This window comes from Podarcis erhardii (assembly GCF_964252035.2).
Source record: "Podarcis erhardii genome assembly, chromosome: 1".
In the NCBI taxonomy this organism is placed as follows: Eukaryota; Metazoa; Chordata; class Lepidosauria; order Squamata; family Lacertidae; genus Podarcis; species Podarcis erhardii.
Genome location: NC_138497.1, coordinates 118,822,674 through 118,837,602, shown reverse-complemented (window position 1 = coordinate 118,837,602; position 14,929 = coordinate 118,822,674). Strand labels below are relative to the sequence as shown.

General features: G+C 41.2%; 1 protein-coding gene across 1 annotated transcript in view; it reads right to left on the bottom strand.

The window, feature by feature from the left end:
- Positions 1 to 14,929, bottom strand: part of LOC309335313 (dynein axonemal heavy chain 11-like) — a 218,587-nt gene that overhangs the window by 33,467 nt on the left and 170,191 nt on the right. The window contains exons 54-60 of the mRNA XM_081850263.1: positions 12,695 to 12,868; positions 10,249 to 10,484; positions 9,794 to 9,916; positions 8,360 to 8,564; positions 6,992 to 7,156; positions 4,422 to 4,562; positions 4,153 to 4,323 (exon numbers count right to left, since the gene is read on the bottom strand). Coding sequence (XP_081706389.1) covers positions 4,153 to 4,323; positions 4,422 to 4,562; positions 6,992 to 7,156; positions 8,360 to 8,564; positions 9,794 to 9,916; positions 10,249 to 10,484; positions 12,695 to 12,868 — 1,215 coding nt within the window. The remainder of the gene's footprint in view (positions 1 to 4,152; positions 4,324 to 4,421; positions 4,563 to 6,991; positions 7,157 to 8,359; positions 8,565 to 9,793; positions 9,917 to 10,248; positions 10,485 to 12,694; positions 12,869 to 14,929) is intronic.

Here is a 14,929-nt window from a genome sequence, read left to right as displayed (position 1 = left end):
TTTCCTCACCCTTGGTCATTTATTTTTAAAAATACCAGTCTTGCAAGAAGACGTGACTGATTCCTGGCATGATCCTCAGAGGACGGAATAGAAAACAGAGGTAAAGCAGGATTGTATTATCGTTCGGGCAAAGGCTTATTTTAAAGATCAGGCGATGTAAGGAATTTACGAGAAGATAGGTGAGGGAATAGTGTTGACTCATAAGCCTGTGGGTTAAGAATTTAAAAAGAACTCTGCAGGATCAGGCCAAGGTTAATCTAGTCCAGCCTATTGTTTTCACAGTGGCTGGTCAGATGTCAATGGGAAGCCCATAAAAAGCAGGACATAATTAGCTCCCAGCACTCTCCCCACTTGTACTACCCATTATTACCACATCCCAACATCTTGTGGGAGTGAACACCATAGTCTAACTATGCATTGGGTGAAGAAACCTCCTTTTATCCATCCGGAATCTCCCAACATGCAGATTCATTGGATAATCCTGAGTTCTAGTATCATGAGAAAAAGCAGGAGAAAAACATCATTTTGCCTACTTTCTCTAAACAATGCATAATTTTACAAACCAACATCCTTTCTTTTTTTCTAAATTGGAAAGTCCCACTTGTTCCGAGCCTTCTTCACAGGGGAGTTGTTCCAGACCCGTGATAATTTTGCTTGCATTTTCTTAAACTTTTCCTATTCGGCAATATCATCCTTGAGATACAGTGAGAAGAGCAGAACCCAGTCTTCCTAGCGTGGCCACATTACAGACCAGGCATAGGCAAACTCGCCCCTCCAGATGTTTTGGGACTACAACTCCCATCATCCCTAGCTAACAGGACCAGTGGTCAGGGATGATGGGAATTGTAGTCTCAAAAAATCTGGAGGGACGAGTTTGCCTATGCCTGTTATAGACTGATGCATTGTATTGAGAGTATAGAAGAAGGGATGATGGAGCATCCTTGTAAATATGCTGGAATGTAGGTAAGGCATCCGTAGAGAAAAAGAGCCTTTCTTATTGGACCTCACTGGTTAAAGCCAATGTGACGCTTTGGGGTACTATAAAAAGGACAGAAAGACAGGTTGTACAATGACAATAATGGTATTATTATAGCTCAGCAAAGCTCTAGGTGTGGAGAATATTATTCATTAGGCCCAATATATTTCAAATAAAATCTTCTTCAGTGTTACCACAAAATATATTTTGTGCCCTACACCATCTAAATCTTCTTTTGCAATGTGATTTGAGAGTATCTGGGGAGCTACAGAGCATGGAGTGTTTTGTCTTTACGGTGCCAAGGATGATCCAATTTGAAAATGATGATGATGATGATGATGATGATAATAATAAGGACATCATGCATCTAGAGCTCTCCAGTTCTCTCTAATCATTTAGAGGTTTCTTCTAAGTTTGCATTGGTGCTTTCTCGCTTTATCTTCTGTATTTATAGCTCAGGTCCAGTCATGTTCAAGAACTTTCTTTTCTTTTCTTTTCTTTTTCTGACTGCAGCATTTTGAAGAATTATTCAAAGCAAGCAAAAGTTTCTGGTGGTGGCAACTCTCCATGATTACAAAGCAAGACCAGCCTCCTAAATGCTCTTCGGTGGTTTGTTCATTTTCAAAAAGTGCTCCATGAAAGGGCAACATCATTTCTGCATCAACATTTGCAACGTACGTTTGGAACATGTTGAGGAGAGTCAAAGTAGCTGCACAAATGCCAGCAATCAAAATGGAAAATGAACGGAATGTGATGATTGGCTGCTGAGTGCAGCTGCCCTTTGAAACAAATGGAATGGGGACATGGAAGGGGCACAGGGGCATTTATGACGAATTTTATTGTTCCCGGGAAAAGCAAGCAAGACCTCCGCAGCTACTTCTGAATAGGAGATGCTTCGCTTTTGAAATGCACCAGATTACACACTGCTTCAAAAAGGAAAAAGAAGAGGAGGGAAAAAAACAGTCGCAGGGAGCAGGATCCTCTTGGGAATGCCTTACAAGAGCTTTATTTCCTTCAAACAAATTAGACTATTCAGAGTACTGTTGCTTTCATCTCCGAATTCAAATCTATCATGACACAAGCCATTTGCGGGAAGGGCTGTGGTGGCCAGTACGGAAGGTGTACACTGAGCATGGGTGAGGGAATTGCTGTTTCTTTAAAAAAAAAACACCAGTCGTGTCCTTTAAAATGTTTTGAGGGGAGAGGGAAAGCTGGAGAGAAAGAATGAGACATAAACAGCAAATATTTTGTGAGCAGTAAACACTGAATATTTGAGTGGCCTTGAAGGAATTTCAGTAAAAGCTCCTTTCTAGCGTTAATCTCAGGGTTCTAAAGGGACTCTCTCGAGACAGCTTTATTATCCCAGGCACACAGATAAGCATGTTTAAATTATTATTATTTTTAAAGGAAGGCACCCTTCTCATTATAGGACTGCAGTTAAATCTATCTGAGGAAGTGGGGATACCTTGCTGGCATTTTCTAATACTGCTGTTTTGTTGGGATGCAAGAAACCCTGCGAAAACCTGGCAAAGGATTTTAAGGGCAGCCTCATTTTCTTCAGCTTGTAACATCTCTTCTCTAACAATACAGAGTTGCAGCTAAGTGTAATAACAAGAGGGTGACACAATGGATCCTGGTAAGCTAAAAAGGGAAGTTTTTTTTTAGGTTCCCCACCAACTTTCTTGCTCTTTCACCCTCATTTCTTCTTCGTGTAACAGAAGTGCCATCTGTTCCTAACCTTAACATGGCATGTGTTTGATTTATATTCAGTATTAGATAATAGAAGGGGGAAAGATTATAGCATGATCTAAGGCATCTATGAGCATTAGCTAGCTCTCTGGTCAAAAGATAAATAATACGCAATAAAAGGGCTGGGATCAGCTGCCTACGTGCTACAGAAAAATATATATGGAAAGCAGGTCCAAATTTATTCAGTGCACAACAATAGCAGATGCAGCACGGCCAAAAAGGAGGAGGCATTATACTTGCTAACTTGCAAAAGTTCTCTGTGTTGCGTAACTCTGATTCTGTGAGCCCCATGGCGGCGAGGTATAGCTGTGCTGATGTGGGCCTAAATCTCATAAATGTGTTTGTTTACTGTTAGTGAGCTCAACTGGGGGGGATGGGACGACTCCTCTGCATGCATGGTGAAGGTGATCACCCCAAAAGCTGTGGAAAAAAACTTTGGTCAGGAGACCAGGGCCCATGATAGAAATAAGCCTGAATAGCAGCCTTGAGCACAAAAATATTTTACTGTCCAAAGTGTGTGAGAAGCAGAAATGCTGACAGGTACCTTAGTTAAGGTAAGAAGTGTTTGGATTTGATATCCTGCTTTATCACTACCCTGAGGAGTCTCAATGCAGCTAACATTCTCCTTTCTCTTCCTCCCCCACAACAAACACTCTGTGAGGTGAGTGGGGCTGAGAGACTTCAGAGAAGTGTGACTAGCCCAAGGTCACCCAGCAGCTGCATGTGGAGGAGCGGGGAAGCGAACCCGGCTCACCAGATTACGAGTCTACCGCTCTTAACCACTACACCACCACTGGCTCAGTGAGGTAAGTCAATGCACCGGTGTGAAGGAGATAGAAGATTTGTTGCCCTATATGGCTAGCAGTACTGGGTAACCTTCACGAGACACCCTACACCAGGGGTAGGCAACCTAAGGCCCAGGGGCTGGCCAATCGCCTTCTCAATCCGGCCTGCGGACAGTCCGGGAATCAGTGTATTTTACATGAGTAGAATGTGTCCTTTTATTAAAAATGCACCTCTGGGTTATTTGTGGGGCCTGCCTGGTGTTTTTACATGAGTAGAATGTGTCATTCCCCCTCCCCAATAGTCCGGCCCTCCACATGGTCTGAGGGCCGGTGGACCGGCCCACGGCTGAAAAAGGCTGCTGACCCCTGCCCTATACTCTTAAAAGGCTTGGGATCAGGTTGACACCTGAAACATTGAAATACATTCCAAAATAGCCATGTGCACCATGGATGGGGAAATGGGCCCCTTCAAAAGCAGCTGGACTACAAATCCCATGACCACCATCCATGCTAGCTGGGTTGATGGGACTTGGAGGCCAACAACATTTAGAGGACCACAGATCCATCCCTTCATCTCAGCATGGACGACACTGGCTCTAACTTCTTCTATTGTCTGCACGCTGCCTAAGAAAACCAGCCTACCTGGAAAGCTACTTGGGCCGTGACAGTAAGCTTGTCTCTCTCAAATAGCCCGCGACTGATATAAATAAAAGTAGAGTAGGTTACACAGTCGATCAGGTTGTTGACCCTCTCTTTCACATTGTTGGAAGGTTCTGCTCGTTGCACCGCTTTGTGAAATACGACATTAAATGCCTGTGAGGGGAGACAGACAAGCTTGTAAGCCAATAGTGATGCTAGATTAAAACAGCGGCACAAAAAAACAACATATTGATTTCTTCCTGAATAGTAACCTTGAGTGAGAACTGATACATTGGATTGATTTTCTTCAGCTCATCCATGAGGAAGTAGAGAAGCGAGGCTCTTGCTGCTACTGGGCGGTAATGTTCACGGGCCTCGTTGATCTTGACTTCATTGATGTTGGCTTCCATAACCTGGAACATACAACCAGTTGGTTGTGGTTAAAAAAACACACCCACCCCAAAACCCTACAAATCATCAGATAGTTAATATGATGAAACTCAGAACTTGCTGGTACTGAGGAGGGGACAACAAGTATGAAGGCAAGGGGTGTAGCTGGCACCCCAGAATTCAGAACAATGAGTGATATCATTTTCTACTGCACTCCTTTGAACCTATAGGTTAAAAACAACTGACTGGGTGGCATTTGGAAGACAAGAGAAATAGAGTACTATTTTTCAGAGTAATGTCCAAGGTAGAAGAGAACATAGTGGAAGTAAAGGATTTTGGTATGAGCAAAGAATTAATGCAGTTATTTGAGAGAGCAACACACATGGAGAAACGTGTCTAGAGAACCTCTGTATGAGAATCTGTTGGGAAGGAAGAAGACAGGGAAGGGGAGGGAGGGGAGGGGAGGGGAAGGGAAGTGAAGGGAAGTGAAGGGAGGGAGCTAGTAGTAAGTCTGACTAGGTTAGACCCTCCAAGTATCCCAATTTTTCAGCGACAGTCCCAGATTTAGAGAAGCCATCCCAGTTTCTGATTTTATCTCGGAATATCCCGCTTTTCTTTAAGACAGCCTTTCTCAACCTGTGGGTCCCCAGATGTTGTTGGACTACAACTCCCATCACCCCTAGCTAGCAAGGCCAGAGCTCAGGGATGATGGGAGTTGTAGTCCAACAACATCTGGGGACCCACAGGTTGAGAACCGCTCCTTTAGGACGTCCCTATTTCGATCAGATAAATGTTGGAAGGTATGGTAGGACGTCCCTATTTTCATCAGAAAAATTCTGGTAGGTATGAAGTTATGCAACTCCCAAGCCAAGGACATCTAAAGGCAGCCTTGTATAGGGAAGTTTTTTAAAGTTTAATGTTTTATTATGTTTCTGTATATGTTGGAAGCAACCCAGTCAGATGAGTAGGGTATTATTATTATTATTATTATTATTATTATTATTATTATTATTCAAGGAGGCCCAAGTTCCAATTTAGACCAGCTGATACTATATCCTTAGAGGTGATAGGGAAGTACAAGGTTGGACTTATAATATTTATTTTGCTCACATAATTACATAAAAGCAAATTCCTTGGGCACGCAGAGGGCTGCAGAGGGGAGCAGCCATATCTTGTTACACAAGAACCCAACCCTAAATAAAAGCCATATATAGGACATTCCATTTCTAGATATAACACACTGCCACTTTTATGTCAAATTTATTATTGATAATTGCTTGTAAACGGCAATTGCATGACACTGGTAGAAAGAGATGTGATTCAAAGTGGTTGCCAACTTTTTAAAAAATGCAGTGGTTTCTTAACCATGTTGCTATTCTTATGTATTCTGACAGCACCAAATATTCACTGATGTGCATCAGAATGACTGAAATTAATTTCTAACCATAGTATTAGAATCACACTTTTATTGCTTTCATGTTCACCTGCAGCCCCTCGTTTTGTAGTGTCTTCCCTGCCCTTGTTGGCACACAATCACTGTTGGTGTTGACAGTTTTAATGAGAGCCAGAAACTCAAGACATTCTCTTCACCTGCATTTGGTTCCAATACAGTGGTACCTCGGGTTAAGTACTTAATTCGTTCCGGAGGTCTGTACTTAACCTGAAACTGTTCTTAACCTGAAGCACCACTTTAGCTAATGGGGCCTCCTGCTGCTGCCGCGCCGCTGGAGCACAATTTCTGTTCTCATCCTGAAGCAAAGTTCTAAACCTGAAGCACTATTTCTGGGTTAGTGGAGTCTGTAACCTGACGCGTATGTAACCTGAACTGTATGTAACCCGAGGTACCACTGTAATCTTTTATTCCCCCCCCCACCTCTTGTGTTTTTACTTAGTATGCCAAGTTTATTGTCTAGCAACAGCAAACATTTTTTTATTTTTTATTGTAATGCATGGTCTCAGTTTAATTGTAGCTTGGAGGGAGGGGGGAAACTTAGGCTCCTGAGAAATAGTGTTAACAGGTAATATTTCTGATAAACAAAGGAACCCAAAGTACATTTGATTTCCAACTGAAAGTTATACATGCAGTGTAAAAAAAAGAATGGAAAGAGTCGACACTTCGCCTAAATCCCCTTTGTTTTATAGCTTTTGTTTAGAATGCAGTAAAATATTTCCCTCTGACTAAAGCTTACTCATTTGTAAGTGATCACTGTATAATTTGCACAGGAATTTTACAACACAGTGGTATATACATTCTATGTTATAGATTATATAAATGTAATTACGGCAGATTACAACTTTCATTAAATCCTAATAGAAAACATTAAGAATTGCATAAGTAGGTTGAGGGGGAAAATGTTATAATGACTTTACATATATATTTTAAAGTTGCTTTTGCGTTGTTCTGTGACTATGGTTGTTGTAGGCTGTGATTACTTCATATTGATCATTTTACCTTAATTTCTATTTCTGCCGCTGTGTGTTTTGTTGTTTCCAGTCTCTCTACCAAAAGGGTATCCCCAAGGAAATTACTCTCGGCTGCTGAAAGGCGTGTCAGTAATTCATCTTCAAGCATTTTCAACTCAATTTTAAAATAATTCTGCTGCTTTGTGAGTTCAGACTGAAATGAAAATGGTAAGGTTGCAAACCTATAATTCAAGCACCATTAATACAGGAAGTATGCATCGCTGAACTTTAAAACTTGCTGATTTCCCAAGACTTTATTATATCCCCCATTTATAGGGTTTAATAATTGAGCAATGGGTTGATAACAAAAAAGTGAAATGTGTAAAAGTGTAACCTTTATTCTGAATATTATTATGCAGACTTAAAACAAGATAAAAATTAGTAAAATAGCAGGTCTAAACTTTACCACATCCACCCCAATAAATATGAGCTGGGCATCCAGATTTATGTTTTGCTGTTAAGAATAATTACTTCTGCGACTGCTGTGGTGTCGCCAGTACAGTGGTACCTTGGTTTACGAACTTAATCTGTTCCGGAAGTCCATTCTTAAACCAAAGCGTTCTTAAACGAAGGAGTGCTTTCTCATAGCAGCAGGGGACTCAATTTACAAATGGAACAAACTCAACATGTTCTGATTGCAAGGCAAAGTTCACAAGCCAAAACACCTCCTTCCAGGTTTGCAGCGTTCTTAATCCAAGTTGTTCATAAACTAAGCTGTTCTTAAACCAAGGTACCACTGTATAAGAAAATTCTGCATGAATGGGAGAAGGAAGTTGATAAACCCTTTTTAAATTTCACAAAGAAAATTTCATTGCCTGGTAGGGGAAATGTTTCAAGTGTGATCCAAGCAAGCAATTGATGCAAATCAATACAGCAATCATTTTTTTTAAAAAAATGCAGTGAAAGCTGACTGAAAAGAAGCACTTTTTATATTGGAACACCTAGCTACCTGAACACTCATTGCAAAAACAATGCAACTGTGAGTATGGACAGGAAGATAGGCACACTGGCATGCACAAAACCACTCCTCTCTTCTTTTGGTGGAAGGAACAAATAAACCAAGATATATTACATGACCTATCATCCGAGACAGTAGGAAGCTATGGCTAACATCATCAGAACAAGCCAGATTATTAAGCCAGCTTCAAATCATAGGTTTATATACTGGACTGCTCCAGAACTGCTAACCATAGTTTCTTGGTTTCGATGAATCATAAACTATAGCTAACAGAAGACTTCTTTGTTTGTTTGTTTGTTTGTTTGCTCACTCAAATGAAAGGAGGATCATATCTTGGCTTGTTCGTATCTTGGTCCATTCAAACGACACGCGATCATCTAAATGAGGTGATATACAAACCTTAAAGTGTTCCAGATCAGGTCTTTCCACGTTGACAACATCTGCCAACAGTTGATCTTCTAAACCATCTCGTGTGACAGTAAAGTTGATTAATGTGGTCTGAGCCTGGATTTCTGGTTTATAATGGGGATTGGCAAGTTTGGTGTGGAGGATGAGCCGGAATTTAGGGTGAAATTTACACTCCTTATCTCCTACTCTAATATACCTGCAAAAGGAAAAACATGCTAGAAAAACGCTCCGATTTTGCAAACAGTAATGAGGGGTAGGCCTTTCACACTGGCAACCCTGGGAAACACTGCAAGTTATAGTTGTATTTCTGAGGGGGGAAAAAAAAAACATGCAGGAGAAGAAATGGAAAAATTAAGGCAAGGAAAAACCTGTAGCATTCGCTCCAGTTGAAACCATAAAGATTTTAGCATTCATTCAAATTCAGAATTGCAACCACAATGCAATAGGTCTCAACAGGCCACAGACTCCCACACGGAAATCAAATGCTCCCAGGGCAGCAAGAAATTAAAGATAGCTTTTTTCATTTCAAGTCTGACTTAACAGTAGATCAATAGTCAGCATAAAGAGGGTTCAGCTAGTGTGAAGATGCTATTCAGACAAGATAGACCCAGCAGGCAACCAAACCCACAAACAAGATTTGGACGTAGGTGGGAAATTAAGGCTACAAAGTAAAAAAGGTTGGAAGCATTATTGTCTGGGATTGTGGACAACCAGACTCGGATAAACCTTGTTTCTTGGTTTAGCTGCCCAGTAGAGATATTCACAGCAGCAGTAATTGGAGCTAACTTTTAGGGCTAGGAATATCAGTATTATTTATGGCTGCAAATTCTTTCCCAAAATTTAATTTGTGCAATTAAAGTGGATTAAAATGCTCTGTCACCCAAGTACAACAAATCCACTTTAAGAAAGAAAGAAAATTGTTGTGGACAGGAAAGTGAGGAGGAAATGTACTGAAAAGTGTGGAATCAATGAGTGATAAATGAGAAGGTGTATAAACATGCAAATCGGGATGAATGCTCAATAAACAAGGTTGATTGCAGTGGGAACTAAGTGCTACTAACTTAGTTTGGATCCATTCTTTACAGGAGCAGAAGGAAAATTTCTTTCAGTTTTTCTGTTTGCAGTTTTGTCTAATATACATATTTTTGCAAATCAACTTCTCCCCTTAATGCATTTCTGCATGTTCATTCCACTAGGTACATGCACTTATATGCGCACTTTAACAATTCATATGCATTTCCTTCCTACATTAGTTTGCTAGAGAACAAAGGCACAAAATCTGGAAGAGTGCGAATTTTAAAGTATGGCTGCGTTTCAATCTGTTCCAGAAAGTGCAGATTAGGAAATCTGCCTTTAAACGTAAACTGAATCAAATTTCCATCACATCCCAAGTTAAATCGCATGCATAAACACACACATCTTCACCTTCCTTTTTTGAGCATGTGCCTTCCAAGCAGAGGTTCAAGAACAGGATCAATGGTCTCCTCCAGGTTTTCTATTAAAACAGGGTCTCCAGCAACAATAGCTTCTTCTATCACATCGACATACCTGCAAAAGAGAGAGAGAGAGAGAGAGGTTTAGGGAGAGCAAAGGGACTAAGGAAAAGATACAAGGAAGAGCATTAAGAGAGTTAAGGGATTTTCACCAGTTATTTAGATCAAACTCTGGTTCTTTGAGTGTGTATATGTGTGTGTGTGTGTGTGTGTGTGTGTGTGTGTGTGTGTATTTGTAGTCAGTTGATATATTTATACATCTGTATCTTTGCAGCAAGCATGGATTAAACAAGCAAAACAAGCCAGTGCATTGCATCAACAGTCATACTATACCAAACCTAATGTTTTTGTTCCTCTTAATAGCAGCAGCTGCCAATGAGCGCTTACCCTTTCTGACTCAAATGGATGACTTTCAAATCCGAGCCATATCTGCTTTTTATCCATTTGATCCCCTGGTGCTGGGGGTCAATCAATAGAGGCCAGCGTTCGCAGTTTGTAAGAATAGTGGCGTTTTGCGTGGACATGGTATCACTAGGCAAGCCTTCATTGTTCCATATAGCAATTGTTGCATCATCCGTCAGCATGGAGATCGGATCAAGACCTTCAGTCATTGGAATGGGAACCTAAAATAATAAAGGTTAACTTAGAAATGCCTAGTTTCAGTGACTTGTCCCTGTGACAATACATCACACTGCTCATGTCTGTAGCATGGAGAAAGTGAGGGAGGGAAGGCAGGAGCATAGCAGGGTCGCCAAGAGGAAAAAGAACGCTGCGGTTCTTAATTCCCATTGCAGATGTTACAAACATAGATGGGTGCTACTGCAATGTTACATATCAGGAAACAAAACGAAATAAAGGAGTTCATTCATATCGGAACTCAGAATTATTGTTTTATCTTTATGTAAACTGCTTTGAGGGTCGTTGGGTTTTTTTAACCATCAAGCGGTGTATATATTTTATGAAAATATTTTATAAAGCAAAAAGAATGAAAGCAAAGTGTATCATATATTGAACACCAGTTCGTTCTTTGTGTGATATTTATCAAGATCACTCTGCTTATCTATCTGTCTATCTATCTATCTATCTATCTATCTATCTATCTATCTATCATCTATCATTTTATACCCTGCATTTCCTTCACAGGAAAACCTAAGGTGTGTTGCAGCAGTATACATGCCTGAATGGCCAGTGCTTTTTTCTGGGGGTACACAGGAGTACGCATACCCCTAAACATTTTGTTAATCTAACTCTAGCACAGTGAATCATCTGTTCTGTTGCTACCCCCGATGGCAGCCTCATTTCCAGTCACTGTGTTTCCTAAGTGTCAGACGGAAGAGAGCGTTTAATGTGTGAAGTAGGAGTTGGAATCTAGCATGGTGATTGGTCAGTTTCTTTGTTCTTTGCATACATGTTCTTTGTACTTTTGTCCATCTACTGTATTTATTTCCCCCGATTTGAACTATAAAATGGTGATTCTCTTGAGTCAAAATGAAAGCACCCCTAAACATTTTTAAGAAAGAAAGCACTGTGTGTGACAATGCCATTAAAAACAAAAAACAAAAACAAAACCCTCTCCCCTATGAACCAACCCTGACCCTGCGTTTGTCATCTGAGGCCCTTCTCTGTGTCTCCCATCCCAGAAAGGTTTGGAGGGTTGCAACTAGAGAACAGGCATTTTCTGTGGTGGCTCCCCAGTTGTGGAATGCTCTCCCCACAGAGGCTCATCTGGTGCCATGATTACATGGCTTTAGGTGCCAGGCAAAAACGTTCCTCTTTAACCAGGCCTAAATAATCGCGTCTTAAAAAGCAGAGACATCACCTTGCCAACAAAGGTCCGTATAGTTAAAGCTATGGTTTTCCCAGTAGTGATGTATGGAAGTGAGAGCTGGACCATAAAGAAGGCTGATCGCTGAAGAATTGATGCTTTTGAATTATGGTGCTGGAGGAGACTCTTGAAAGTCCCATGGACTGCAAGAAGATCAAACCTCTCCATTCTGAAGGAAATCAGCCCTGAGTGCTCACTGGAAGGACAGATCCTGAAGCTGAGGCTCCAAGACTTTGGCCACCTCATGAGAAGAGAAGACTCCCTGGAAAAGACTCTGATGTTGGGAAAAATGGAGGGCACAAGGAGAAGGGGACGGCAGAGGACGAGATAGTTGGACAGTGTTCTCGAAGCTACCAGCATGAGTCTGACCAAACTGCGGGAGGCAGTGGAAGACAGGAGTGCCTGGTATGCTCTGGTCCATGGGGTCACGAAGAGTCAGAAATGACTAAACGACTAAACAACAACAACAACAACAACAAATAATCTGTGGCCTGTGAAAGTGTGGGGGAGAGGACTGTTATTATGATGACTTTTTATTATTAGGCTGTCTCTGCCAGTATGTTTTTATTATGTTTTTAATGTTGTATATCACCTTGGCATCTTTTGATAAAGGGCGGTATATAAATTGAAATAATAATAATAATAATAATAATAATAATAATAATAATAATGATGTAGCAAAATGTCAGGCTGTCCCTAAAGGTATCGTGGATTATGCCATTTTGATCTGTGTTAGCAACTGAATTACTACTGAACTATTTTGAATGGGGAGAAAGAATCCAATTCTATTACTACGATTAAGAACAGTGAAATATTTTGCTCATGTAAAATGTGTTTTCGTGCACTTTTAATATGTACCCCCTCCTTATCTAATGAAGGATTGTAAGATTTTTTTTATATTTCTTTTTTTTTTTTTTTTTTTGCTGGCAACACAGAAGCATAATGTATAGTTTTCAAAAATTATTCCCCCAAAACATTTCAACTAAAGACATCTTTATTGCATACTACCTTTTGGGTTCTCAAGAAGGGCAGCCACAGATTCTGAATTAGCTCATGCCGATACCGTTTGGCAAATGGCCCAGCGTACGAAATGAATGCCGCTGTTAGAAGCACATCTCCACACAGTGTCTTCTCTTGCTCATGATACTGAGCTACAGACTGAGCCCACCTCACATTCTCTGACTGAAATAAAAGGGCCATAGGTTAATTTATAGCAGCTTAAGGCAACTACAAAGTTGTCTATAACTATAAGGAAGGAACCTTGGGTTTAGGTCCTTGGATACTTGCATCATGAGGCAAACAGGCTGGTTAAAAGCTCAGTGGAATGGAGCAGGGAGTCTCCACCTGTTTTAAAAAGGAGACAAGAGGGCTTCTCAGGGGAGGGCATTCTTAAGATGGAGGCCTAACACAGATGACAATCTAGCTGGGCTTCATGGACTGATCTTAAATTGAGGAATTTAGCTTTCCTCAAGATATCCAGGACCTGGGCCAGTTAGGGCTTTAAAGGTCAGTGCCGCAACTTGAAAATGGGCATGTAAACAAAGTTAAACTTAACAAAGTGGGCTTAAAAAGAAAAAAAGGCATAATATGCTGGTGCTGCCTTAAATCTGTCAACAGTTGGGCAGCTGCAGTCACAACCAGTTGAAGCTTCCAGAGCATCTTTAGGGGCTGTACTGTTGTACAGTCAAACCTCTTCTTACGTCCCCCTCTGCTTGCGTCCATTTCGCCCAACGTCCGTGGCAAACCCGGAAGTAACCGGCGGGTTTGCCACCAGCCGCGCATCTGCAGGAGCGGCGATCGCTGTTTGCGCATGTGCAGAAGCGGCGATCGCCATCCGCACATACGCAGAAGTGGCAATTGCCACCCGTGCCCAATGGTGCCTCTCCCAGCTACCTGTTTCGACCTCTGGACGGACCTCTGGAACATATTATGGTCGCAGGTAGAGGTTCCACTGACAGACTTTGCCCAGACATGAATGGTACTAAACTGCTCTCCCAGAGCAAATCATATTGTACTGTAGAGTCTAAGATAGTTGAGCTTAGACCTTCCATCAGACCTTACCACCAGCCATGCTGGTTGGGGATGACGGCAGTTGGAGTCCAACAACATCTGGAGATTTTCCTCACAGGTTCCTCACTCCTGGTTTAAGCTAAGCCATGTTTGATTGTGTGTTGCCATGTGTAAAAGCCTCGGGTAAATAGCCAGCATTGTACAGGGTGCAAAAGCACTGAAATGCCAGCTTTGTTTGTTTATCATTGACCTGGGGAGGGGGAAGCCAGCTAAACATAAATGAAACATGCAGTATGTCACCTTTGGCTTGGACAACTGCATCAGCATCTGATGAATTCTAGGTATGTAGGTATTCCTAGTCCAGCAAAGGATATGCATATGAAAGCAAGCTTCTGTGCACAGATCAATCACTTCATGGATCAGAAACTGAGAGTGAAAATCAGGTGAACGTGCTAATGTTGCATCAAAATGCATATGTTACATTGCTTTCTGTGGGGTGCTCATTGGAAGGCACAGTTTACCTTTTACACTATGGTGCAACCAGATACACACAGATAGATAGTATTTTAAAGCATGTCTAGGCCTAGGTGACAGGGAGGAGTTTTAGGGTGGGATTCAAAAAAAGGTTTTACTCACAGTGAATTGAAATTGACGGACCCAACTCTGGCTATGTACATATTACCAGCTTAAAACACAGCTAGGTAGTTCTTTTTCTCAATCTGGCTCAAAGCTGTGGGGATGCATCAAAATGCAATCTTTTATAGGAAACTACAGGACAGAAATGGATTTGTGGCTCATGTTGCATGTATGCTGCTTCCCCAATCAGTGGTGGCAGCACACTGGGTGCAGAGTAAACGGGAGTGCGCGCACAGCCTTAGTTGTGTTCATTAATTTAGACTGGTCTACTCTGAGTAAAACTCAAGTCTGAATAGCCAAGTATCATATTCCTTAAATAACTAGGACAAATTGTATTGGGTATTTTGCTGCAATCCTAAGAAATATTCAGGTGTGATCTCAGAGCATCTTAGACTTGGAACATCTTTTTTTTTAAAAAAAGTCTGTTAGCACTGCCCAAGAGTTGCCATTCCTGCCTTTTTTCTAAACGTTCATCGACATGTTAGTTAGTAGGTAATCTTGCAGTTAATATATACGGCAGCGAGGCAAATTGTAAGAAAACGTAAAGGTCAAAAACATGTTTCCTTTATGGGGAAAAATGAATGATAATGACATAAT